This window comes from Saimiri boliviensis, chromosome 1 (genome assembly GCF_048565385.1).
Source record: "Saimiri boliviensis isolate mSaiBol1 chromosome 1, mSaiBol1.pri, whole genome shotgun sequence".
Classification (NCBI taxonomy): Eukaryota; Metazoa; Chordata; class Mammalia; order Primates; family Cebidae; genus Saimiri; species Saimiri boliviensis.
Window position 1 is genome coordinate 168,039,925 of NC_133449.1, and position 24,946 is coordinate 168,064,870.

A 24,946-nucleotide genomic window follows, 5' to 3' on the forward strand; every position below is an offset into this window, starting at 1 on the left:
CTGGAGCTCTAGCTGCCGTGGAGAGTAGGCTGTGGGCCCAGTCAGGCAGCGAGGGGATGTGGCTGGCCCACAGGCACAGGAGGGGTCCTCTCGGCGGTGCCCGCCCGCCCGCTGCCCACGCTTCCCGAGGCACCAGCGTGAGGAGGAAATGCAGGCTGTTGCTTCCAGCAACAGCCGGCAGGGCCGGGCGGCTTCCCAGCTCCCCCTCTGACTCATGGCCGCCTGCAGCTCCCCCTCCCTTGGGGTCCTCAGCAGCCCCATCTGTGCAATGGGGAGAGGAGGCTTTATCCAAGGTGTAGCGTCACTGAGACAATACCTTGGGATTCTTTTCAAGACCACTGTTGGGCTGTGGGAGAGCTGGGAGCATCCTCTAGAGCAGCCCAGCTGGGCATTTGAACTCAGAACACCGAGAGGTTCTTTTTGGAGTCATCCTGATTACTCCAGAAGCCTGGGAGGGCTCAGTTGGCTCCTAAGGCAGAAAGTGTGGTGGGAGGCAAAGGAGTGGCAAAGGGACCTGCAGTTGGCCCCTTTCGGGAAGAGCACAGTTGGGGAGTCCTGGCTCTGGCTCTCTGGGCTGTCTCCCAACCTTGGTTTACCCATCTGCAGAATGGAGGCTGTTACCCATGAGGTCATTTATTCAGCGTCTGTGCTGGGCCTGGATGCTGGGGCTAGTGGCAGATCAGCCAGGAGGGAAGGATTCCTCTGCTGCAGACGTGGGGTGGGGGCGTGATTGGTGACTCTGGGGAAGGACTGAGGTGGGGGGAGGTAAGGAGCTGGCCAGGGAGGCGCAGTGTCCAGCGGAAAATCCCAGCTGTTGTCAGGAAGTGTTTCCTCCGCTGGTCTCCTGGGAGGGAGACGAGGCTAGCAGGAAGAAGGAGGGCAGTGGGGGCAAATAAGGCCCCAGCCGGTCCAAGTGGAGACATCCCAAGGCTGGCAGTTGGGCGGGTGTGCCCCGCACCTTGCAGGAGGGCTGGAATGCACCCCCATGCTCTGAGTGCTGGGGGGCTGGGACTGCCAAGAGGGGCTGGGCCCTCGTCCAGATTTCAAAGCCTTCCCCAGGGGCCTTGTGGTGCCCTCCGCCCTGTCCTGAGCTGCCGCCGCGGGGGCGACAGATGCTATTTCATCGGCCGAGGCAAGTGGGAGGCCTCCGGAAGGTCCTCCTGGGAGGTTCCGGGGGGCAGCGGGGGTGTTGGGGGGCAGCGGGGGTGTCAGCAGCTGCTGCCCCGCCTGGGCTGGCTCATGGTGGCCTCCCAGGTCCCTTAGGCCCCAGGGGCCGGGGATGGTGCTTCTGCGTTGAGGCTGGTCCCTCCTGCCCTCCCTTTCTCCCCACTGCCCACCCAGCTTCTTGGCTCTGGCCCCCTCCCATCACTGGCTGCGTCTGCAGAGCCCCCCGGGAAGGCAGGGAGGAGGCAGGCGCAGCGGGCTCAGAACAGCGGGTGCCCGCGCAGCCAAGTATTTGCACGAGCTGTCAGAGACAGACAGGCATGTGGGGAATTTGGTGCGTGTGGGGCTGGGGGAAGCAGCCGGGTGGGCAGGCAGGCAGGAGGAGGGAAGCTGGGGCTGCCTCCCGCAGAGGCAGAGACCCTGCAGAGACCACCTCTCCTCAGTCCTAGAGGCGGGCTGCACGCAGGCACCTTCCTCCCGCCTGTGCCAGTGCAGTGAGGGAGGGGAGTGGGATGATCCTGTGGGGTCTGATAATAGCTCTGACACAGGGAAGGGGGCGCCTTGTCTCAGGCCCGAAGCCTGGAAGAGGCTCTGGTGGAGCGTGGAGCCAGGCAGGAATCCGGGTTTTGCCCGACTGTGGCCTCCAGGAAATAGCAGCTGTCATGCTCCTGCCCCTCCACCCCAAGCCTGGCACAACTTGTTTCCTGGCCAGGGTCCGGCCAGGGCAGATTGGAGGAGCCTGGTATTGCCCGGCCTGGGCAAGGAACGGGCAGGATGGAGGGGCCGTGTTTATAAGCCTAAAGGCACTTGGGCTGCTCGGAGGAGGGGACCTCAGCCCTTACCTCCTTATTTGAAGACCCCACCCCAGTCACCTTTGTGGTCTATGCTCCAAAAGTACCCGTTAGGCAAGCGAGGACCCAGAGCTGAGTAATCCTTGGTTTTTTATAGTTTGAGAGCCCAGAGAGGGGGATACGCTGGCCCAAGGTCACACAGTGGGCTCCCCCAGCCTTCCCTCTACCCTCATGTGGGTGGGGCCGCTGGGAATTGGTGAACATGGGGGGTTCGCTGGGGTGGGGGGGCCTATATTTAGTCAGTCCTGCAGAGCCAGGGCGCCTCTGGGAGCAACTGCTGGGGTGGGGGGGGGGTACACAGACAGAGGCCCAGAGCTGCATTTAGTCTGGACAGAAATATCCTCCCCCCCACCCACCCACTCACTGGCTGGGCGGCCAGGCTGCGGGCCTGTCCCCTGAGGGGCAGCTTGCCTGGGCCTGGTGGCCTCGGGACAGGCAAGATGACCCGATAGGCTTTTCCCAGCTCAGGTTTCGATGAAACAGGAACCGGAGCTGCAGCCTGGGCTGAGGGGGCCAGGGCAGCCGGAGCCTGGGGGGCCAGGACAACCTCCCCCACCTCCGCCCTCACTCTCCTCCCCATGCTGCAGCCTCTCCTTCTTAGAGGCCTGGGGAAGCAGCAGGTTATTTATCAAGCCAGCCTCCCCGCCGCGGCTGCCCGCTCCAACCCCCCCTTGTGCTGGCGGCCATCAGCCCAGCAGAGCAGGGTGAGCTGGGCGGGCAGGCGGCAGGATTAGCTCAGGAGACGTGAGTCACCCCATCCCCAGCAGCCCCACGAGGCCCTGCGGCCTGGCAGGCAGAGTGCACACTCACGCACCCCACACACGGCACACCCGGGCACACACTTAGAACAGACACAGTCACTCGCAGCACACGGAGTTCCACACGACTCAGCACACCCAGCCGACACGCATGGTACAGACTCGGTCACATGCACCGTGCACACACAGTTCCCATGTGTCGCTCCAGAAGCACTCTCTCGGTTCCAGTCACAGCCCAGCCTCTGGCGCACACACCTACCGGCACGGACGTAGGCGAGTGCACACACACACAGGCACACACGGCGTGCCCCCTGCGGGGAGGCCACTCTCACCCCATTGGCTCCACATGCTGGGGCCTGGTCATCCTCAGGCCATAGCTTACCCCCCGATGATGCCATAGACTGGGGCAGGGCACTGGCACACACAGGTACACCCGCTGCAGTCAGGACTCTGCTGCCCCAGACACCCGTGTTTAGGCTCACACAGAAGAGGCTCGGCCTTCAGCCATGTTGAGTCTACTGGGTTCTGCAAGGTGTGGTTGGGGAGGTGGAGACGGTTTTCTTATGTTGCCAACTTGGCTCTGCCCTCTCTGAGGAAGAGGCCCAAGTATCAGGCATGAGAGTGTTAAACCCACCTGCCCTCCAGTACAGGGCCTCTGGCCTAGGCAGAGTGGGTTGGGCACGTGGGGGAGGGATACAGGGGAGCTGGGAAAAGGAAAGGGTGGAAGAGGAGTGTAGGGGGAAGTCAATTTCCCCAGGACCACCAAGTGGCTGGCTGGTTCCCTGCCCCGGGGCATGGGGTTCTTGAGAGGTTGGGGGGTGTTGCCAGAGATGGGGGAAGAATGAGACCCCTGATCAAATGGGCTGTCCCCAGGAGTTTTTCTGCCCACCTTCCCTGCTTACCCCACATCTGCCTCTCTCTGTCCCTAGTTGCCAAGGCCCTCATTATCCAATGCCCCCACTTCGATTTTCACCATGGCCCTGGTTCTTAAGTCTACAGCCCTGCAAAATGGGTACAGAGCTGGCTTGTGGATAAGGAAGTCCTGGGGTGCTGAGAGTTGAGGAGCCTTTTTAAGCCTTGCCTCCCCTTTGGGGTTGGGGCTTGCCTTCCCTGCACTGGGCAGAAATAAGAGTATCCCTATTTTCCATATACTGCCCAAAAAAGCCATTTTTGAGATGAGAGAATTGAGTCTGAGGGAATGGCTTCATGGTCATGAAGGGCTTTGGACAGTTTCCTAACACCCAGACTGCAGGTCATTCTGGGCCTGCGGTTCCGAGGCAGCCTCGCGGTGGTCAAAGGGCATGTGGCTATAAGGACACAGGCCCAGCTGGGCTCCCTCCTCCCAGCCACACAGGTCTCCATGAAGAACTGGGCTGGGGTTGAGGGGGAGAGAGGGACCCAAGCATCCAGAGGGACACAAACAGCAGTGGCCAGTCAGGAAACTGGATGCCCCTGTGCTGAGGACTCTGGGGTTGGCCAGGCCTGGGCTCCACACCTGGCTTGGTCAATGCCTGCTGTGTAATCATCTGCTTACCTCTCTGACCTCATGTTTCTCACCTGTGAGATCGGAATGACTCTCATCTCTGTCCCAAAGCGGCAGAACCTGAAGTAGATGGTGGTGTGTGTCGTCATCAGTTCTCATTATGTCAGTGAGACATAATGAGTGGCCCTCCACCTGCTCTACTAGAGCTGGCACTTTTCTGGGGGTGGCAGCCCACAACAAGGGCTCCTCAATTAGAATGGCTTGGATTTAGCCTTCTCTAGGGCTGTTCTCAGATGGGGTTGATGAGGTACCCGAGTGAAGAGGCTGGAGCTGGGGCGCCAAGGGCTTGGGGGAGGGGTGGAAATGGGTTGGACCCAGGGCAGAAGAACCCATGATCCTTGGCTGGAAAATCCTGGAGGCTTCCTAATATCAGAGGGAATAGAGAAAGCCAACCGTAGTTTCAAGGCTTTCTCTGTCTCCCATCCCCTACACTCACACAGCAAGGCTACAAGTTAGACTTGAGCAGGGACTTCCAGATGGCAAATGGAGCCTTTGCAGGGTAGTGAGAGGCCTTGGCATGTGCCTTTGTGGCAGGGCTGTCCCATCTAAGAAGAGCTGACGTGAGCAGGCAGGGCTGAGGCCACAGAGTTAGGAGGAAAGGCTGTCTGGAAGTGTGGGTAGGCCTGCCTTTGAGCAAAGGGGAGATGCAAGCCTGGTCAGCAGGATGTTACCCACGCTGTAACCTTTAGGCTCCTACCAAATGCCCATCTCTCCCGAGGTCCTGCAGGCTAGAGAGGGAATGCTCTGTATTTGGGGCTGGGGAAACTGAGGCATGAGGGATTGGCTCAGAGCTCAAAAGCAAATGATGAGAGAGAACCAGGGCCATGACCTGGGTTACCCAACACGCCTGGCCTGACTTGTCCGTGACGTTCACGCTTATGCTGGCAGATGATGACAGTAAAAACAATAACACAGCTATGGTTAGTTGAGCACCTACTGCATGTGGACCCTACACTGGCCCCTTCACGTAGGTCCTCTCCAGGACCTGAGGAGGGTGGGGTTGTCAGTGGCTGCTCTTCACAGGCTAGGGGTTGGGCTCAGCTGAGGGTCAGCAATCTGTCTGAGGTTACCTAGGCTGGAGACTGCAGAGCTAGGAGAGGAATCCTGACTCCAAGACCCATCTGGACCCTGGCATGACTTGAGCCTGTCTCTGAGATGAGGGGCTCACCTCACCCCACACACAAGATTCGGAGTGTTCCTAGTTGGGCCAGCCCCTCCCCCATGCCCAGCCCCTTAACTGCCCTAGGGCCCTCTGCTGTCTTAAGGCACTTCCCAGGTTTGAACCTAAGAGCCTTGGAACTGCTAATCCCTTAACCCCAGGGGAGGGGGTGGGTGGTGGGTGGTGGGTGGGAGATCCCCTGGGGAGCAGATGGATGCCCCTTGGGGTTTCTGGGTTCTTCCTGCAGACAGGTTCTGGGAAACTCCATGTTTAGGCCTGTGGAAGCTGCCTGGGGCCTGGTCAGGGTTGCGCACCTCCCCCACCCCTCCCTAGGGGCTCCATTTCCCTCTCCTGGGCACCCTGCAGGGAGTAGTTGAGCAAGTACCCTTGAGCTGGCACTTCCTCCTTGGTACACGAGGACATAGCCACAATGACCGCCCCCCCGCCATCCCGTGGTCCGTGTGCCACTCAGCACCAGGTGCTGCATGGCCCTGGGTCAGGACTCGCTAAAGGTCACTGAATCGGGTTGACTTTACTAGAGGCTGGTCCCAGCCTCAGATCACTTCCCCTTTCTGGTCTCAGTTTCTTCACCTGTGAAATGACTATGCGAGTCTGGCCTGCACACTTTTGGAGGCGGGGTAAGTTCATTCCCCACAGACAGACACACTCAGGAGCTCTGTGACTGGTGTTCCAGTCTCCCAGGCCCAGAGCTCCTGCAGCCCTCACACCCGCACGGGGGTCCAGTGGAAGCAGGGTGGGCTCTAGAGTTAGGCCAGCCTCACCTTCACTGTCCACACTTGACCTTGACCACACCAGTGCCCCACTCAGCTCTGAGCCTCAGTGTCCTCATCTGAGAAATGGGAGAACCACTGTGCCTACCTCTGTGGGTTGCTGTGAGCATCAAACAAGATGGTGTGGTGTGGACAGAGCACCTGGCACAGAACCAATAGATCTTGTTGATAGCGGAGCCTCTTCCCCCAGACTATCCTATCCTCCTGGTCACTGTCCCCCACCCTTGGTCTTGAGGATTCTGGGAAGGAGACGGTGCCAATCTGCTGGCTCAGCCAACTTGGCCATTGACCTTCAGAGCACCCAGGCTGTCAAGGCCGCCGACTGCTTGCCGGGCGGGCAGGGGAGAGTGCCAGCCAGCTCCTCGCCTGACGCTGCCCGCTCCTGCTCCCACTCTCCTCTCTCTGTGCCTGTGTGTGAGCTAATTAATCTCAGCCCCTTTGGGAAATTAGAACGCTGCAGCCGCGGCCTCCTCAGCCTCATGGTGCCTGTGCTGCTACTGGGCCATGCCAAGACCCACTGTGGTTTTAGGGGCACTGGGGTGGGGGATGGGGACAGTGGGATGAGCTGGGCAGGCCATGGGTCTCCCTAAGGCCCCATCTCCTTGCTGGGGGGCTCTGGTCTCTCAGCCCCCCTGCCATAATGATGCCAGGCCAGTGACTGACTGAGGTGTAACCTAGCCCCCAGTGGTCTCTCTGACCTGGTCCCAGGGCTAGTATGGTCACCCCCTTATACCACATTCCATCTCATTGCAGGGTCCTCTTGCCTGCCCATCTTGGGCTAATGGAGACAGATGTAATTATGGAATTTTGCTTGGGAAATTAATTTGAAAAAGTTAATTAATTGGCAGTTCCGGAGGTGGCGGGCTCCACGCCCGGCCAGTCTTGCTGACGTTAGTGCTGACCCACTGGAGATGTGTAGCTTCCGAGCAGGCTGGGGAGAGGGACCCCAGTGACCTGGCTGGGCATCCGTGGGACAGGTGGATGGACAGTGAGGACCAGAGGGTAGACCAGTGTCCTGGCCCAGAGTGGGCACCTGGAAAGGGTTTGTGGACTAGACCTGCTGAGGATAGGAACCCAGCCACTTGTTTGTGTGTTCGACAAGCCATTGTCAAGCTGCTATGGTACACTGACTCCAGTGTCTCCAGTGCCCCCGGGCAAAAATAGACCAGTTCTTCCAAACCCCTTTTCTCAGGAAAAACCTCTAAACCTATTCTCAAAGGCTTTTTCCAAGGGCTCAAAGGACATTATTGGGGCCGGGCTCGGTGGCTCAAGCCTGTAATCCCAGCACTTTGGGAGGCCGAGGCGGGCGGATCACGAGGTCGAGAGATCGAGACCATCTTGGTCAACATGGTGAAACCCCGTCTCTACTAAAAATACAAAAAACTAGCTGGGCATGGTGGCGCGTGCCTGTAATCCCAGCTACTCAGGAGGCTGAGGCAGGAGAATTGCCTGAACCCAGGAGGCGGAGGTTGCGGTGAGCCGAGATCGCGCCATTGCACTCCAGCCTGGGTAACGAGAGCGAAACTCCGTCTCAAAAAAAAAAAAAAAAAAAAAAGCCGGGCGCAGTGGCTCAAGCCTGTAATCCCAGCACTTTGGGAGGCTGAGGCGGGTGGATCACGAGGTCGAGAGATCGAGACCATCCTGGTCAACATGGTGAAACCCCGTCTCTACTAAAAGTGCAAAAAATTAGCTGGGCATGGTGGCACGTGCCTGTAATCCCAGCTACCCAGGAGGCTGAGGCAGGAGAATTGCCTGAGCCCAGGAGGCGGAGGTTGCGGTGAGCCGAGATCGCGCCATTGCACTCCAGCCTGGGTAACAAGGGCGAAACTCCGTCTCAAAAAAAAAAAAAAAAAAAAAAAAAAAGGACATTATTGGGCCAGTGTGCAGATGAAGCCACTGAGGCTGGGAGAGGGGGGGCATGCCCAGGTCCTCAGCAGTAACCTCCAGTGGGTGGAGCAGCGATGGGTAGAGCTCAGTCTCATTCCCAGAGAACATGTGCCCCAGCTTCAGAATCCCATGGGCAGCCTCCTACCAAGTGTGGGTGATAGGGGCCTTGAAGTTGACTCTTCCCCAGGGACGAAGCCACAGAAGACAGCCAGCCCCTCACCCCTGTCACCTCCATCCCTGTGTGTGCCTGTGGGAGCTTTCCCTGCTACCCCATCTGAGCCTCAGAAGACCCCCATGCCCCAGGGGTCAGACCCTGACTACTTTCTGGACCCCATGTAGGGTCTCTGACCACAAGCCTCCGCCAGACCAAGTCCTGGTTTCTGGAGGAGCATGGGTTTTGGTGTGGTCTTTGTCCAGACAGGCGAAGGGTCAGGGCTGGGGCAAGAAGCGGCCAGGCTTGGGACAGGTCAGGGATACTGACCCACGAAGAGGCCAGCGAGATGAGAAACATGGGTGTCCTGAGCTGTGTGGCCTTGGGCAGGTCCCTTAGGTTCTCTAGGCCTCACTTTCCTCATCTAGGAAATGGGGATGATTGTAGATTCCTTTCAGAGAGCTGCGGAGAGGTTCGGGGATGCATAACCACTCGAAGTGGTGCTGGCCCTGGCGCGGGCTGCTTTGCTGCCCAGTGGAGTCGGGCTGGATGGGAGAGCAGCAAGCTGACCAGGACTGTGCTGTGGCTGGGGCCTGAGGACCAGTGGGTTTCTAGACGGGAGCCTGGTGCATGTGTCAGAGGAACTGAAGGATCCAAGAGGAGATGATACTTTCGAGACCCCTGGGGCTTGCTCCGAGGGAGTCAGTGCACCCAGCATTGACCCTGGGACTTGTTTGTGTGTTCCCTCACCTCCAGGGTTTCCAGGGGCCAAGTGTGCCCTGCTCAGGTTAGTAGGCCTCACCTCCCATAGCTGTTCAGGGAGCATCATGGGCAGGCTGAGCTGGGCACCTTGCATCCCTGTCACTCTGATGTGGTTTGTAGTTCTGGGTTTCTTCAAGGTCCAACCCCAGTCTTGGGTTTAAGTGGGCCACACCCACTCCCTCAGCATTCTGTGTGGGCTGGTTATGGGGTCAGAGGAGAGGCATTTCCACTTCCTACCTCGCCTCCTCCAAGAAGCCCTCTGGATACTGCTCCCCAGCACTTTGCCCATTGACTGAGCTCTCAGGGTTCTCCGCATAGACTTTGTTAAACCCTTCTGTGTGTGTCCCTCGACTGGGAGCTCCCTGACTGTGGGGTCGATGGTATCTCCTGTCTACCTAGTGCCCAGCACTGGGTTAGCACTCAGTGGGGGGTGGGGGCAGTATAGGGCTCCTGTGCTCCTATTTTACAGATGGGTGAGTTAAGGCCCTGCAAGGTCACACAGCCTGTTGAGGCAGAGCCAGCCTGGCTCAGGTAGGTATGGGGCCACTGCTGCCTGCTGGAGCCTTCCTTCAGACCTCAGGACCATTCCCAGGCTTCCTTAGGCCCTGCAGTTCCTGACCCTCCTGGCAGGCAGTATTCCTGGAGGGCGAATAGTCAGTCTGTGCTCTTGAGGGGTTGGGGGATAAAGGGTTGTGGCATCAGACTGAGGGTCAGAGGCAGGCCTTGGAGCCTCAGTTTCTTCATCTGTAAAACAGGGATCCTGGCTGGGCGCGGTGGCTCAAGCCTGTAATCCCAGCACTTTGGGAGGCCGAGGCGGGTGGATCACGAAGGTCGAGAGATCGAGACCAGCCTGGTCAACATGGTGAAACCCCGTCTCTACTAAAAATACAAAAAATTAGCTGGGCATGTGGGCGCGTGCCTGTAATCCCAGCTACTCGGGAGGCTGGGGCAGGAGAATTGCCTGAACCCAGGAGGCGGAGGTTGCGGTGAGCCGAGATCGCGCCATTGCACTCCAGCCTGGGTGACAAGAGCGAAACTCCGTCTCAGAAAAAAAACAAACAAAAAACAGGGATCCTAGTACCTCTGTTGTTGGGGGAGCCTGGTGGCTGGAAGAGATCACGCATATGTTCTCCTCGGCGGCCTCCTCCTTATTACTACTGACACTGTTATTTTGTTATCATCACATTATTATTCATGCTCCCAGGGCCCCAGCAGCTGCGGTGGCTCCAGGCCTGGATGCAGAGCTCTGGTGTGCTGAAAAAAAGTTGCAGTTCCTAATTAGTCAGCGCTCCAAGGAGAGGGCCTGGGTTTTAATTTTTGCTGCAGGGTCCCACCTGCCCAAGGCTTCCCAGCCCCTCTCATCCATTCCAGGACTGGGGCTGCGGCCCCCTCCGCAGCCTCAGGTAGGGGGCCTGGCCCCAGGCAAAAGCCTCCCCAAATTTCCCCTGCCACTCCCCCCCGCCTCCCAGACCTCTGGGGCCATGAATCATTTATGAGGCAAAAATGAAACCAATTAAGGACAAACTTTGAAAGCCTCTCTAATTGCTGCGCCTGGTGGCACCGAGGAATGAGAGGAGGCCGGCCTTCTCGGTGCGGAATCTCCTTGGCCCAGGCCTTCCCAGGCCGCCTGTCCCGCCGCGGCTCAGGGCGCCTCCCGGCTCCCTGCCGCCTCCCAGCCGGACGCGGACGTGCCTGCACGGCTCTGGCGGCCGAGTCTGCCGCCCCGGCGCCCGCCCGGGTCCCAGGCCGACTAATTAGTCCCGGCTCCCTCCCGCGCCGCCCACTGCCCGCTCCAGGCCCGCTGCCCGCTCCAGGCCCGAGGTGATGGCGGCTGCTCCTGCCGTTCTGGGGCCTGTGCCCCAGAGCTGGCCGCGTTTCTCGGGGCGGGAGCCAGCTCTGCTCGCTTGGCTTAACCCAGACGAGCCCAGGACGCCCTGTCCCTGAACCCCATCGAGGCGTGCAGGTCTGGGTAGGCTCTGGGCCATGCCCGGGTACCTGGCTTGGAGGCCCCTTCAGTCTGGGGGAGAGAGATGCTTATCCCAGGCAGAGTGGAGGGGGCTGGAGGATGACTGATGGCGGAGTCGGCAGAGGGTGTTGAGTCCTCAAGATGTTGCACCGAGCAGGGATCTAGTTCCTCTTGGCTTTGTCACACACACAGTGACCTTATGTAGATTCCTTAGCCTCAGTTTCCCCATTTGTAAACCGTCAGGACCAGCCCATTTTCTCCTGGATTTGGGATTTAGGGAGCTGGGCATTGTGTACCCCTCCCACTCTCCTCTCTTGGTGGGCTGCTGAGGGGGTGGAGGCAATGTCGGGACCCAGCAGGGCCTGCCTCACTGCCATGAGCCCTGGGTGCCAGTGGCCAGCCTGTTCGCTGCGCTGAGAGCCAGGCAGGCCCTGGGCACTCAGGCACGTTGTTTGCTGAAACCAAATTTCCGTGCTTGTGTTTTTCCATAATTATATTAGCAGGTGGGATTTTTCCTCGGGGAAGCAGTGGGAGGGGGAGCGCCATGGCAGTGTCCCCCGCCCGCTCTGAGCGTGAGCTCACACTCAGCTCTGCCCGCCTGCCGTAATGATTTTTTAATTATGCAGCCAGTGCTCGGAATTGCTAATCCACCTCCAGCCCAGCATCCACTCCTGCAACTCACACCCCAGCCCCTGGCTGATGTCCCTAGAGTGGCGGTGCCCAGCCCCGTGCCCATCACTGACTGCCTGGGACCACCGCCGCAGTGGGAGAGAGGGTGGATCAGGGAGGGCTGGAGGGTCGCCTCTCCCCCATCTGCAAGGGCAGGACTGGTGGCTCTCTTTGTCTTCCTCCCCACCCCTAGACCTAGCATGGCTTGCACCTGCCAGGACAGTTGTGGCTCTAAATGAGTTTGGGGAGTGATCTGTGCCCATACCGAGTGGTGTGGCCACCCCCATTTCAGGGACATTAGCCTGTCTTCCCAGCCTTGTGTGATGAACCCAAGGAGGACACACGCACACAAGTACAACCTTTGTCACGCTCACACACGCGTTACTTCCCTTCTCCACACATAGCCCCACAGCCAAGCTACACACACACAATGACAAGCGTTGTGTGCTTCTCACACATGTAGCCTTACCTGAGGGCGGGGGCACCCTCAGGAGACCCCACTGCTGCCTCCCATGCCCTGCAGTGGCCCTGTTCCCACTCCCTTGCCTCCAGAACCCCCCACCCCAGCCCCAGCGCCCCCTACTGGGAGGTGCTCCGAGGTCTCCTGGCTCCCGCCTCATGGGGTGGCTGCCTGTGACTGGGGCCAGCCTGAGCCTCCATCGACCCTGGCCCGGGGGAGGTGCTGGGGGGTTCTGCAGCACTGTGGCGGCGGCTCCTCTCCAGGCGCCCAGCTGTGGCATCTGTCAAGGTCAGATAGCGACTCCGGAACCAGCCGGCTCGGCCCCATGGCCCCTCTCGCCTCATTATTTTTGTGTTCCGGGGCTGCGGCGGGGCTGCTGCGACACCTCCCTCCCTCCCCCTCAACCTCCCGCCTCTCGCCTGCCTCCCCCAAGCCTCTGCAGGGAGGGCCTGCGGTCTGGGGGCTTTTGTTTTCCAGTTTTTCCACGCTCAGGCCAGGCAGGCGGGTAGACACTGGCCAGAGTTGTTGGACCTTGAACAGCAGACAAGACAGGAGTCCCCCTATCTCGAACCCTGGGTTGGTTTCTCAGGGGCACAAACTAAACCTGGATGGAGCCCAGCCCCCACCACAGCCCAGGTGCACCTGTGGGCAGCTTCCTGTTTCCATAGAGGCCCCAGCAGCTGGCATCAGTTCCTGTCTACACCATCCACGTTCCAGTAGGGCCCCAGACTCACATACAGCCCAGAGCTCCTGACACAACTCACAGTGCACGCGAACGTACACATGGCATTCATGTGACAAAGATATGTTGATACGTACAGACCAGAAGAACCCACAGACATTGTCTCACCACGTAACCCACCGTCCTGGCACACGCACACACTTGGGCATATGTGTACATTCACAGACGTGGGTCGCACACGTGTCCACTTTACATTTGGGGAGGTCACAGGGTCAAAGATCTCTGCCAGCACCGGTGCATGAGCCCCGTGTATGCCTCAGTGCTGTGGTCTGTAGAGGGTGACAACTTAGACGACACACTCAACTGGGCACACTCACAGGCCACCGGACACACGCACACACAGTTGTGCCACACACCTCCTGGGTAGACGTGTAATCACACTGTATGCAGTGCTCTCTTCACCATACACACCCCAACCCTGAGCTCACTCCCTGGTGCCCAGTGTCCTTGGGCAGTTATGCCATCCGAAGGGCTTTTGTCCCTTGAAATACTGGGAAGTGAGCTTGAGGCTTCTGCTTGCTGAGCCCTGTGTGTCTGGAGAGCCTCAGAGAGTGGGAAATGGTTTGACATGAACCACCCGGGCCACTGCCCAGCTTCACTATGTGCACCACTCTAGGCCCAGGAGCACCAGGATGGGTGGGATGGAGGGGGCTTCCAGGTGTGTCATGGGCTTGGTGGCTGCTGGCAGAGGCAGACTGGGGGGGGGGGGTGACCTCAGCTCTGTCTCTGGATCCCTTTTCCCACCTCCCGCCCCTGATTTGGGTGTGTAAATGTTGGGGAAATGGGGTGTGAACAGACTCCAGGCCACTAGGGTCTCTAGAGTGGCCCTGGCCATCCCCTCTCTTCCTCCTCCAGCTGTGGACTGCTGTGGCTGCCCCCAGGAGGGGAGCTAGCTGGAGTCTTAGCAGTGGCTGGGTCCCCACCCCCCAGGAAACTCAAAACCCTGGGCCAGCCGCGGGTGGCGGGTTGGGGCAGGCACAAAGAGGGCCTCTGTGCGGCCGGCTGGGCTGCCCACAGGATTCTGGGGGAGGAGGCAGGAGCCGGTTTCCGTCCCGTTCTGCTTCCTGCGGAGGCCGCCGGAATGCCCGGAGCTGTGGCCCAACCTGGCCCGTCTGGCCCACCCGCAGCCCCTTCCCCGTCTTTTCCTGGGCCTTGGGGTAAGACTGCAGACTTCAGTGCAACAGGGCCCTGAGAACCACCCCCCAGGACCCAAAGGAGACCTAGGGGATTTCCCCCGGCCGAGAGCTGAACTGGACCTTACCCTGCAGCTGAAGGCTAAACCTCCACGTGCTGCGAAGCCCTCGGCCAGGGTTGGAGTGCCAGGCCCTGGAGTCGCACAGACCTGGGTTTAAATCCTGGCTCTGCCACTTACTGACCTCGTCACCTTAGGCAGGTGACTTTATGTCCCTGAGCCTCAGTTGCCTCATCTGTAAAATAAGAGTGATAATGGTTGTCGTAGAATCCAGTGAGAAAATGCTTGTGAAATGCTTAGCACAGTGCCTGGCAGATGGTGAGTGTACATTATTAGGACCTGCTGTTTGCTTTCACATCCTCTGGGGTACTAAGAGCGGAAGGGACTGGATGCTCCTTGCCCCGATAGGTCTCACCTCTTCTAGGGCTCAGTCTCAACCCTGCACCCGGCTTAAAACCCTTCTCTCAAATCAGTTTCCTACCTGAGATTATATCAGTGACAGATCAAGGCCTCTGGGGCCTTTCTCCTGAGATTTGGAGGGTGGAGGAGATCACTCTCTGCAATCTTTCTTTCCCCCTGTATCTCTATCTCCTTCCCCATGGTATGCCTTGGGATCGTGGCTCCTGCAGTAGTTTGGGATGAGGAACAAGAGCCATTCTTCTCCATTTTACAAATGGGAAACTGAGGCTTAGTGGGGGAAAGCTTGGTCGAAGTCAACAGTCAGGGAAGGACAGGTTGGAGCCACAAACCTAGACCTCAGGACTCCAGTTTTCTAGCCAGTCCTGTGGACGTATCCCTTCCCCTACTCCAGACACACAAACACACCCCACACAGGAGCCTCGGGAGGACAGTGCCCCATCTCTGATTTCTTGGCTTTTGCATCCCTGGGCTAGCCTTCCCTGGCTTGTCCCGTGGTGAGGCCCACCAGGAGGGAGGTCCTGAGGCGGTATGTGGGCCCTGATTTCTGATTGGTGTCAGCTCAGACATCACCACATTGGGAAATGTTTACTGCAGGATTCAGGGATCCCAGATAAGCAGGGTGTCAGCACACCTGCTTATCAAATGGCCTGCTCTAAATAGGGCAATAGTAGAACTTCCTTCAGAGGTTGGGTAGAAGGATTACCTGAGATAAAGCATAGATAGTGTGGCACATAGGAAGAGCCCCATACCTGTTAGCTGTGGTCCCATGTGACAGATGGGAAACTGGCTCAGAGGCCAGTGTTTTGCCAAGGTCAAAAAATGAGGAAGAGCCCTCCTGAACCTTTGACTCTTCCAGGAAAGGAACCTGGCCTGAGGGAGATGCCTATTGAGGAAAGGTCCTGTCTTTATCTGAGGCATCCCAGGCATCTTCCCAGAGCCCCAGGTCAGAGCATACTTCCTGCCTGGGGCCTCAGTGTTTGCTGTCCATGAATGGGCTGATCCCCTCCGGCTGTTTTGGGGAACTCTGTAAAAGATAATAGAGCCCAGCTGGGTGGGGTGCAGTGGCTCATGCCTGTAATCCCAGCACTTTGGGAGGCTGAGACGAGTGGATCACCTGAGGTTGGGAGTTCAAGACCAGCTTGACCAACATGGTGAAACCCTGTCTCTACTAAAAATACAAAAACTAGCCAGGCCTGGTGGCGGGTGCCTGTAATTCCAGCTACTCCGGAGGCTAAGGCAGGAGAATCAACTTGAACCCGGGAGGTGGAGGTTGCGATGAGCCAAGATTGTGCTATTGCACTCCAGCCTGGGCAACAGAGCGAGACTCCGTCTCAAAAAAAAAAAGAGAGGTTGGGCACAGTGGCTCACATCTGTAATCCCAGCATTTTGAGAGGCTGAGGTGGGTGGATCACAAAGTCAGGAGTTTGAGACCAGCCTGACCAACATGGTGAAACCCCGTCTCTACTAAAAATACAAAAATTAGCTGGACGTGGTGGCGAGCGCCCGTAATCTCAGCTACTCTGGAGGCTGAGGCAGGAGAATCGCTTGAGCCCAGGAGGTGGAGGTTGCAGTAAGATGAGATTTCACCTCTGCACTCCAGCCTGGGCAACAGAATGAGACTTCATCTCTTAAAAAAGAAAGAAAGAAAGCCGGGCGCGGTGGCTCAAGCCTGTAATCCCAGCACTTTGGGAGGCCGAGGCGGGTGGATCACGAGGTCGAGAGATCGAGACCATCCTGGTCAACATGATGAAACCCCGTCTCTACTAAAAGTGCAAAAAATTAGCTGGGCATGGTGGCACGTGCCTGTAATCCCAGCTACTCAGGAGGCTGAGGCAGGAGAATTGCCTGAGCCCAGGAGGCGGAGGTTGCGGTGAGCCGAGATCGCGCCATTGCACTCCAGCCTGGGTAACAAGGGCGAAACTCCGTCTCAAAAAAAAAAAAAAAAAAAAAAAAAAGAACGAGAGAGAAAAGAAAGAAAAAAAAGAGAGAACAGAGCCCTATGTACTCCAGGTTTTTCTTAAACCCTTGTGTCCCAGCAGCGTGGTTTAGTCCTCAGGCCAGGGCATGGTTGGTACCTGCCCCAGGAAGAGGGGTGTCAGAGGGTCGGGAGTGTAGAGTCAGTTACATAGAAATGGCATCCCCTGTTCTGTCCTTGGCAGTCATCTTGGGGTGACTCTAGTGGGGTTGAGGGCATGTCTCACCCAAGGCCACCTGCTGGGTGCTTGCAGTGGCCAGTGTGTCCATCCATAGCTGGACATGTGCCCTGTGCTCTCTGCCTGGGGCTGTGTTTCTCCCTGCCTCCAAGACCAATCTGCCCGGGCCTGAGCAGGGCTTCTTTTTCCCTCTGGAAACTCCCCAGGCTGAATCATGGAAATCAGAGATGGAACACCCTCCCTTCCACCCCATTGCCCAGCTCGGTTCAACCACCATAGCCTGTGGTCTGGTTTGCCCACCGTCAGCCTGTCTTCCCATTTTGCCTCCCTGGGAGGCCAAGAAGACCAGCCCACCAAGGTGGTGGGGAGAGGGTAAGGGGAGAGTATCAAGTGCAACGTGGAATCATGGAAAGGGTGCATTGAGCTGGGGTGTGCAGATCTGCTGGGCCGGCGCTTAGGGGTCCTGAAATGCAGCCTCTTCCACGAGCCTCCCTGGGCAGGCAGGATGGCTGCAAGGCTGGTGAGCCAGCAAGGAATAGGGGACAGACGGTGCCTTAGTCAAACCCTGCCCTCGGCAGTGGTGATGGTTGCACAACTCTGTAGATTTAGTAAAAATCATTAAATTATATGTATACTTTAATATGAAAGAATTTTATAGTATGTAAACTCTACCTCGATAAAACCAGTTTTGTTTTTTTTTTTTTTGTTTTTGTTTTTGAGATGGAGTTTCGCTCTTGTTACCCAGGCTGGAGTGCGATGGTGCAATCTCGGCTTACCGCAACCTCCGCCTCCTGGGTTCAGGCAATTCTCCTGCCTCAGCCTCCTGAGTAGCTGGGATTACAGGCACGTGCCACCATGCCCAGCTAATTTTTTGTATTTTTAGTAGAGACGGGGTTTCACTATGTTGACCAGGATGGTCTCAATCTCTTGACCTCGTGATCCACCTGCCTCGGCCTCCCAAAGTGCTGGGATTACAGGCGTGAGCCACCGCGCCCGGCTGATAAAACTAGTTTTAAAAAATCCTGCCAGCCAGGCACAGTGGCTCACAGCTATAATCCCAGCACTTTGGAGGAGGCGCAGGTGAGAGGATTGCTGGATCCTCATGGGAAGACCTCATTCCTACTAAAAATTAAAAAGGAAGAAAGAAATAAAAATCCTGCATTTAGCCTCAAGGCCCTGCACAGTTGGGACCTTGCCGGCCTCATAGACACACATCATGCCCACTTCCTCCACTGCATAGGCTCTTTTTCATACCTTTGTCCCCTCTGGTCACCTCTCCTTACCCTTAACTCAGCCTAGCAATCCCTTCCTCCAGGAAGGCCCCAGATAGCTCACCGTGTCCCCTTCCAGCTCTTGTTTCACATTGGCTCGTGTGACTGTGGGCCCAGCTCCTGTGCCCTCCTGGAAGGCGGTGCTGGGGTCTGTGTCTGTGTCCTCCACTCTCTCTCCGGTACCATAAGGCACAGGGCTGCTGTCGGGGTAGGTGCAGGGAAGATGTGTGCAAAGGAATGTCTAGAACATCCAGCTGTGGGCCACCTGTGTACACGTTTGTGTGCAGATGGCACCATCCCATCCCAGGATGTTCCCTCCTCCCCAGTCCTGTCTGGTCTGAGCGTTCAAGATTGAACCCTGCAGGGGGTGAAGTGAAACTCTTCTAAGGCTGAGGATTGAATAAGGGCATTGGCACCACCTCCAGTGACCTCACTGCCAGCTGGCATTATGATGTCACTGGATCAGCATTCCAGGCCCTGGGCATCTCCAAGTCCTCCAGGTGGGGGCTCTCTCCTGGGGTCTGTGACAGCTGGCCCCCAACCACAGAGAGGTGACAGGCACGGTAACAATCCTGGGGAGTGAGAGCAGCCTTAGGGGTACCTAGGTCACCTGCCTTGGGCCACTCTGTCTATTGCAAAGGTGGCCACAGAGCAGAGTGACTGATGCTTGGGCTCTGGGTTCAAGTTCTACCCCTGCTGGGCACTAGCTGTTTGACCTCAGGCTGACAGCTTGAACCTCTCTGAGCCTAAATTTCCTCACGTCTGAAATTGGCAAATAGTTCCTGTCTCCCTGGGTTCTGGGGAAGTGTTCAGGAGCTAAGACATGTAAAGCATAAAAGCACTGGGCCTGGGACACAGTAGATGCTCAGTAAATGCTAGTCGATAGGATCTGTTGGTTAAGGAAACCTGAGCAGCAACATAGATGTGGGAGCTGGCTAGAAGGGGGCCGGCTCTGTGCCTTCTGGGGCTGGCCTGGGCCTTAGGGTAGAGGCATGGGGTGGTCTCCACTGCCAGGAGGGTGGCCCCCAGGTTTGACTCTCCCTCTCTTTCCAGCTCAGTCAGTGAGCTGGAGACTACAGGAGGCATTGGGCCCACAGGAGGCACTGAGCCCTGCAGCCATGCTCTGGGGCCAAGAACCCATTGCCCCCCAGCCCTCCTGCTCACCTCCTCAGGCCTTGGGCTGCACGGTGGGACTGATCTGGTCTCCCCACTATCCCCCACTTCCCCTCTACCCTTACCTCTGCCTCCCTCTCCTGTGGGCATGCCCAGCTGCCTTCTGGTCCTCGTACTCCTGTGTCTGGGACTTAATCCTCAAAGCTGTTTCCTTGTCTTTTAGACCCTTAAGTCCCTGAGCCTGGACAAGATATCCTGGGTCCCTGGGTCTCTGAGCTCTGTTGCCCCAGACACGGCTCCCCATGACACTCTCTCCACTAACCTTGACCCTGCTCCTCCTCTCCAGGTCCCCTTTTCTCTGACCCACCCCTCTAGTTCTCTGTCTCATGATTCTCTGTCCCTACCACCTGTCTCTGTTCTGCTCCCACATGCCCCTCTGCCCCCCAGCTTTCCATGACTCGTCCCCCCTCAGCCCCTCGTGCTCTGTCCCCGCCCGTCAGCCCCTGGTCCCAGCTCCCGGCTGGCCGGCTCCTGCATGGACAAAGGGGTCCTTTGTGGGCTGACCGCGGCTGGCGGGGCGGCGGGGCGCTGGCTCCGCATTGCTGATGAAACGGAGCCCTTTGTTGTCCCTCCTCAGGCGCAGTATTTCTTTTTGGGGGCTGGATGCGTTCCTGGCAGGGCCGATGATGGATGCGCCCACCGCCGCCCGCCTGCCCGCCAGCTTTCCCTCCCGCTCATTCCCGCTCCGCTTCAACGCAGCCCCGGCTCCTCCCCTGCTGCCTGGGCACTGCCAGGCCCTTCCTGGCCTGGAAGGGGGTTGCTGTGTGCCCTGGAGCAGAAGTCTGGGACCTGGGAAGACGTCCCCTCTGTGTCCTCTCCATCAGTATGGCAAATGGGACTTTTGGTCAGGGGTCCACTGGGACCAGGACATCAGTTTTTCCTAAGGTCTGAAGGAGAAGATGAGCCAGGTACTAAGGCCGATTTGGAACAAGCTAGAGTACCAGATGTTCATGTCTGTCCACTCTGGATTGGAAAACCGAGTTGTCCCTGTGAGCCAGTCCCCCGTGTACCCACCTCTCTTCAGCTTCTGTGGCTGGCACACCGTAGTGTTCTGCCTGCAGCACCTGTTTGGTGACATATCACATCCTCTGGTCCCAAGCTCAGCGTGCCCCAGGACCTCAGAGGCTGGGGATGGGTGGGCCCAGAAGAAGGACAGAACAGTGGAAGATCAGAGAAAGAAATTCTAAGAGAAGAACAGGACATGAGGTTTGGTCCCCACCAGGAGGGACTCGGGACGGAGACAAAAGCAGAGAGACTCAGTCAGAGCGCCAGCCCTGAGCGCAGGCCGGCTGTGTTGGAGGGAACTGACTTCTAATTGACCTGCCCACCCCGCACGCAGAGCCAGATCCTAGAGCTGGGAGGATGGAGGGGGTGAGCAGAGCGGGAGCAGCGTTAATGCAGCTATCGATTTCTGCCACCCGCCAGCAGGCCGCAGAGGCGGGGGACGCACACAGGGCTGGGGCGCAGCCTGTTCCCCTCCCCTCCCCACCTCGCCATCCCACAGACACCTGCCTTCTGTTTTCTCTCCTCACCCATATCTGGGATGCTGGGGTTGTTGTCTGGGGCAGGGCAGATGAGTTCAGTTGGGCAGGAGCTGGAGGAGCTGACTGGATGGTTTTTGTTCCTGATTTCACTGACCCTGGTCCCCAACACCTACCCAGGGCCAGTCACTGATTCCTGAAGGGGTCACAATCTGAGGAGAGGGGCTGAAAAGACCGGCCTGGTCTTGGCCTTTATGAGGTGGGAGGGAACACAGCTACCCTTGGACACACATGGTCTTCTTGCTTCAGCTCTGACCTCTGATACCCACCAGCCCAGCCTGGATGCCCGCCAGGGCCCCCTACATCTCTCCTGGTGGAATCTGCCAGCTTGCCCAGCTCTTCCTCCCCACCCATTTCCCTCCTCTAGGAAGGAGCCCTAGGTGGCCGGGGCCCACTGGGGTGGTACAGGGAGCATCTGGCTGTTGCTCCTGCCACTCGCCTCACTCTGGAGACAGCTTTTCCTTTCCCCACACCCGGTCCTCTCTGGCCACTCGTCTGTCCCGCTTGGGGCCTGTTTCCCCCTCTGTAAATGCAGAGGACTGGACTAGATGCTCTCCTGGGACAGGCTTAAGTCCTGTGGCTTGCGGGGTGGTGGGGTTGCCTGGGGACAAAGATCCAGTGTGTGCTGCCCTCAAGCCCAGGGCGTGATGGGGCCAGCCAGATGTGCGCCTCCCCCTGAGCCGCCAGCTGCTCCGGGGCTGGGCCCTGTCCTCCCATCCTTCTCCTGGGGAATGCTAGGCCACAGCAGGCAGACAGGGAAGGGAGGCCGGAGAGCCAGGACTGATGAGGAAACCGCCGCCCTGCTCCATCTGGCTCAGTTCCTTCCAGCTGAGGAGGCAGCGCAGACGCCTTAGCCTTGAGGCCTGAGTGGAGCAGGCCCTGTCCTGGGAAGGGCCACCTAGGAAATGTGAGGTGGTCAGAGGACAGGTTCCTGCTGGGCTCTGTTCCCTTGAGGGTCACACCTCCTTCTCAGTGCCAGACTGCCCCAGCCTTAGGCCCCTCCTGGCAGGAGCCCACCCCGGTTCTCTGGGTTCTCACTGAGACCTCCACCCAGGCCCTACTCTACAGGCCTTGTGCGTCCTCTGCCCCCTCCCTGATCTGGGAGCCAGGCCAGAGCACCACAGTGAGGTCTGATTAGAGACAAGAATGGGGTCTGAGACGATAATGATTGTGGTTCAGGGTTGAGGAGGAAGCGTGTGCCAGAGTGTGCATAAGCATGTCCTCTCACTGTGGCAGGGGACGGCTTGTCCTCTGTCCCTGTGCTCCTCACCCTGCAGCAGGAGGGGAGAAGCTCTCTGAAATAAGTGTTCTGCACTCATTGGGAAACTCTGGATTATACAAAGGCAACCAGATTCCCTTGCCTGCGGGACATGTCAGAGCCTTGAAATAACTGATGTGTATTAGGAATCTCCAGATGAGGATCCAGGGGCAGCCTTCCAGACTTTATGATGTGTCCTGTCAAGCACTCTTCTCCTCGGATAGCGAAGGAGATTAGGATATGGAGGTGACTTATTTTTATTTTTGGTGAGACAGGATCTCACTCTGTTACCCAGGCTGGAATGCAGTGGCATGATTGTAACCCACTACATCCTCAACCTCCTAGACTCAAGCAGTCCTCCACCCCAGCCTCCTGAGTAGCTGGGACTACAGGCATGTACCACCACACCTGGTTAATTTTTGCATTTTTTGCAGAGATGGAGTTTCTTTTTTTTTTTTTTTTTGAGACGGAGTTTCGCCCTTGTTACCCAGGCTGGAGTGCAATGGCACGATCTCGGCTCACCGCAACCTCCGCCTCCTGGGTTCAAGCAATTCTCCTGCCTCAGCCTCCTGAGTAGCTGGGACTACAGGCACGTGCCACCATGCCCAGCTAATTTTTTTTTTTTTGTATCTTTAGTAGAGACGGGGTTTCACCATGTTGACCAGGATGGTCTCGATCTCTTGACCTTGTGATCCACCCGCCTCGGCCTCCCAAAGTGCTGGGATTACAGGCTTGAGCCACCGTGCCCGGCCCTTTAGAGATGGAGTTTCATCATGTTGCCCAGGCTGGTCTCAAAACTTCTGGGCTCAAGCGATCTGCCTGCCTCTGCCTCCCAAAGTGCTTAGATTACAGGCATGATCCACTGCACCTAGCTAATAGCATCTCTAGCACTCCCCCACCTCAGCACAGGAAGGACTCCCTGCTTCCGGCAGGTCTTCTTGAACCCTAGCAGGGCAGATTTGGGCTGCAGTGACCTGGACTGGGCCTCCACCATGCCACTTGGTGGCTTTGTGTGTTCATAGACTGGTAGTTCTCCTAAATCTTGTTTCCCTCATCTGTGAAGTAGAGAATTACCAGCCACTGCTTCTAGAGTTCTTGTGGGTCTTAACTGAGATAGTATAGATAAGACATTTCTCACCAGGGTGGATCTGGTGCTTAATAAATGCTTGGTCAAGCTGGTGGTGGTCAGGATGCCAGGACAGTTGATAGTGGCGGTGGTGACAATGTTGAAGGGGGAGGTGTTCACTGCTGCCCTGACCCTGTATCCTTTTCTGTGACAGAGTGAAGACATTTCCACCTGGACACCTGACCATGTGCCTGCCCTGAGCAGCGAGGCCCACCAGGCATCTCTTGTGGGCAGTAGGGCCAGGCCCTGGTCTGTGGACTCCTGGCAGTTGGCAGGCTCCCTCTGCAGCGGGGTCTGGGCCTCGGCCCCACCATGTCGAGCCTCGGCGGTGGCTCCCAGGACGCCGGCGGCAGTAGCAGCAGCAGCAACACCAACACCAGTGGCAGCGGTGGCAGTGGCAGCAGTGGCCCAAAGGCAGGAGCAGCAGACAAGAGTGCAGCGGTGGCTGCCGCTGCGCCAGCCTCTGTGGCAGATGACGCACCACCCCCCGAACGTCGGAACAAGAGTGGTATCATCAGCGAGCCCCTCAACAAGAGCCTGCGCCGCTCCCGCCCGCTCTCCCACTACTCTTCTTTTGGCAGCAGTGGTGGCAGTGGCGGTGGCAGCATGATGGGCGGGGAGTCTGCTGACAAGGCCGCTGCAGCTGCAGCCGCTGCCTCCCTGTTGGCCAATGGGCACGACCTGGCGGCGGCCTTGGCGGTGGACAAAAGCAACCCTACCTCAAAGCACAAAAGTGGTGCTGTGGCCAGCCTGCTGAGCAAGGCAGAGCGGGCCACGGAGCTGGCAGCCGAGGGACAGCTGACGCTGCAGCAGTTTGCGCAGTCCACGGAGATGCTGAAGCGCGTGGTGCAGGAGCACCTCCCGTTGATGAGCGAGGCGGGTGCTGGCCTGCCTGACATGGAGGCCGTGGCAGGTGCCGAAGCCCTCAATGGCCAGTCCGACTTCCCCTACCTGGGCGCTTTCCCCATCAACCCAGGCCTCTTTATTATGACCCCGGCAGGTGTGTTCCTGGCCGAGAGCGCGCTGCACATGGCGGGCCTGGCCGAGTACCCCATGCAGGGAGAGCTGGCCTCTGCCATCAGCTCCGGCAAGAAGAAGCGGAAACGCTGCGGCATGTGCGCACCCTGCCGGCGGCGCATCAACTGCGAGCAGTGCAGCAGTTGTAGGAACCGAAAGACTGGCCATCAGATTTGCAAATTCAGAAAATGTGAGGAACTCAAAAAGAAGCCTTCCGCTGCTCTGGAGGTAACGGCGCCTTAGAGGGAGGTGTGTGGGCTCTTGTGTCTGTCTGGCAGTCCAAACCCACCCCCACCCCCTGACCCCACATTTCCTACCTGGGCGAGGGTCTGGGAGATGCCCCGCCAGGCCTTGAGGCCGGGGGTCTGCCATCGAGACACCAGTTTACTGCCTCAAAAGTCAGAGCCACATTCTGAGAATCCCTTCAGGCCATCATTTGCAAGGCAAGCTTAAAATTCCAGGCAAGGGCTTAGCATTCTCAGCCAGGCCCTGGGATTCTGATACCCCTCCTGGGGTTCTGGGTCAGGTATTGAGATTTTCATATAGGTCCTAAGTTTCTGATGCTCAGACATGGCCTAAAGCATTCAGTCCAAGACCTAGAACTCTGGGACTCTCCCCTGCCCTGTTGAAGGGATTCTGTTTCACAGACCCTGCGCCCTTAAGCCCTTTATTTGCTCCTCCAGGGCCATCTTTCCCCCAGGGCCACCCAGGGATAGAGCTGCTCCAATGCTGGGTGCCCTGCTCTGAGGCCTGGAAGAACCCTTGATCTGGACACCTAGTTGACAGATTTTTGGGGCCAGAGTAAGGGGAGGTGACCATGAGCCTGGAGTGGACAAGGGCCTAGCCACTGTGGGATTGGCTTGGACAAAGCAGGGGGCTCCCATGCTGCTGT

General features: G+C 58.0%; 1 protein-coding gene across 6 annotated transcripts in view; it reads left to right on the forward strand.

The window, feature by feature from the left end:
- Positions 1–24,946, forward strand: part of CXXC5 (CXXC finger protein 5) — a 38,801-nt gene that overhangs the window by 12,126 nt on the left and 1,729 nt on the right. For all 6 annotated transcript variants that reach the window (XM_074380227.1, XM_039468311.2, XM_003933911.4 and 3 more), the window contains exon 2: positions 23,192–24,282. In XM_074380227.1, the coding sequence (XP_074236328.1) occupies positions 23,350–24,282 (933 nt within the window). In that variant the 5' untranslated portion in view covers positions 23,192–23,349. The remainder of the gene's footprint in view (positions 1–23,191; positions 24,283–24,946) is intronic.